At 50.6% G+C, this 2,316-nt stretch overlaps 1 protein-coding gene across 1 annotated transcript; it reads left to right on the top strand.

Annotated features, from left to right (window-relative positions):
* The first annotated feature begins 702 nt into the window (after window positions 1–702).
* On the top strand, window positions 703–1,660 carry ANKRD9 (ankyrin repeat domain 9). The gene has a single exon (XM_056851532.1). It carries the CDS (start codon window positions 761–763, stop codon window positions 1,646–1,648), a length of 888 nt encoding a protein of 295 aa, XP_056707510.1. The 5' UTR covers window positions 703–760; the 3' UTR covers window positions 1,649–1,660.
* Window positions 1,661–2,316: the final 656 nt, after the last annotated feature.

Raw genomic sequence — 2,316 nt, forward strand, 5'->3', positions numbered from 1 at the left:
CCCGAAAATCTTGTTGGTCTACTAAGTGCTACAGGACTCTAATCTTGATCTTCTATTACAGACCAACATGGCTACCCACCAGAAACTTAAGGAGTAGCTGTTAGTCACTGAGAGCCAGCGTGGTGTAGTAGTTAATACTCTAATCTGGAACCAGGCTTGATTCCCTGTTCCTCCACATTTACAGCGGACTCTAATCCGGAAAACCAGGTTCAATTCCCCCCTCTTCCACATGCAGCCTGCTGGGTGACCTTGGGCTAGCCACAATTTTCAGAACTCTCTCAGCCCCACCTACTTCACAAGGTGCCTGTGAATGTAAGCCGCTTTGAGACTCCTTTCGGTAGAGAAAAGCAGGCTATAAAAACCAACTCTTCTTCTTGTCTTGTAAATCTATGCAAGCATTACGTGCTAGGCAAATTCATACTTCTGATCAGGCAATGGCAAATTTAGTCTGCTCCCCCTAGAGGCGACTAACTTCTGTGGATTGTGCAACTGGTGATTTGTGTGCATTTGTCTCATGAAGTGTTTGTTTATGAAGACAGATGGTGCTTTATGGGGTGAGGGGGAAAGGTGTAGGATCTTAAACAAAAGCTGCATTATGGGCTAAGCTACTCAGTCAGGACTTTGCTACAGGACCGTCCATTAATCTGCGTGTTTTGTTTGTGCTTGTCTTTTAAAGCAGTCTCGTAGTCCGCAGGTCTCCATGAAGAAGGACTTTCCCAGCCCAGGAGGAAGCAGTCCCCCTTGAAGTCCAGCCTCAGCGATGCCCTGGAACGTCAAATGGCTGAACAGCTACCGCGGCCATGACTCCGCCTCCCAGAAGCAATGCAAGAAGTCCTCCTTTGCCTTTTACCAAGCTGTGAGGGACCAGCTGCCGGTGTGGCTCTTGGAGGACATGAGGCTCATGGAGGCCTTCCACTGGCAAGAGGGCGGCAAGGTCAGCTCCTACTCTCCCTCCGAGGCCCTCCTCTACGCCCTGGTGCACGACCACCAGCCTTATGCCCAACATCTCCTCCGTAAGTTTCCCAAGAGCGCCCTGGCCATACCCAGCCTCCACTTCAGCTGCTGCCATTCCTCCGCGCCCCACCTGGCCATGGCCGTCCGCTACAACCGCGTCCACATCCTCCTAGAGATCCTCAAGGCCATCAGAGACTTCCCGGCCGGCGACCGGGCCGGCTATTTGGACCGCAGAGGGTGCAGTCGAGTGGAAGGTGGCAAAACGGCCCTTCACGTGGCCGGCGAACTGGCCAGGCCCGAATGCCTGCTTCTGTTGCTCGGCCACGGGGCCTCCCCTTGCCTGACCGACTGCGCCGGCCACACGCCCTTGGACCTCCTCTTGCAGCAAATCTGGGAGAGCCCCGCCGCAAATCTGCGCGCCAAGGTCCTCCTCCTCGACTCCCTCTTCCTCTTTGCTCCTCAGGGCTTCCGTTTCTCAATGAAGCAGCAGCTGCTGGACAACCAACAGCAGTGGCAGGACCTTTTGGGCAAGAACAGGTTCCAGTGGCTGGTTGGCCTCACCCCTTCTTCTCTCTTTGTCAAATCCATGCAAGTCTTAATTGGGACCATCGCTCCGGGCCAGTTCCCAGAGGCTCTGGATGCCTTGCCTTTACCTCACTTTCTGAAGCCTTTGGACTTGAAACTGAAAAGTTAAAAGACCTTCGGAGCCCCCCTCTCCCTATCCCCTTGCAGTTCCTGCTTGTGTGATGAAAACAGGGGCTTTGGCCTGTTGTGTGGAGAATTTTAATGTAAAAACTGTGTGGGAGAGGGGGGAAGGCACTTGTTTTAATTAGAACCTTTTTATATATAGATATAAAAAAAAGTCTCCAGCCTTGTGTTTCATTGTTAGTAATGCTGTTCGCACTGTGTTTGGCCCCTTTAGCTGTGAAGACATTTTCCAACCATTTATTAGCCGTCACATCCAAAAACCCTTTAAAAGCAATGTATAGGTATTCTCCGTTTTAGTGATGTCCATGAATACCGTGCTGGAGGAGAAGAGTGCGGTAGGGAATCATGAGAAATGATTTATTGTATAATGTTTTCCAACTTTAAAAAATGCGCTAAAAGGCTGAGTGTGGTAACCCCCAGTGTTATGGAGGCGGAGAGGAATACCAACTCTGCATGTTGAGGAGGTGGGGAGTTGTGTTCTGTGGCATTCATATCTTAACAGCTTCCTTTGGGCTTTAAAAAACAGATGAAGCATAACATAACCAGAAATACAAAGTAACCAGGATAAAGGTTCTCCTAACTATGCCTCGGCAGCCTTAATAAACCTGACTAACGGGATCATGTCAGAGTAGGGCTGCCAGCTCCATGTAGGGA

Source organism: Euleptes europaea, chromosome 6 (genome assembly GCF_029931775.1).
Source record: "Euleptes europaea isolate rEulEur1 chromosome 6, rEulEur1.hap1, whole genome shotgun sequence".
NCBI classification, from domain to species: domain Eukaryota; kingdom Metazoa; phylum Chordata; class Lepidosauria; order Squamata; family Sphaerodactylidae; genus Euleptes; species Euleptes europaea.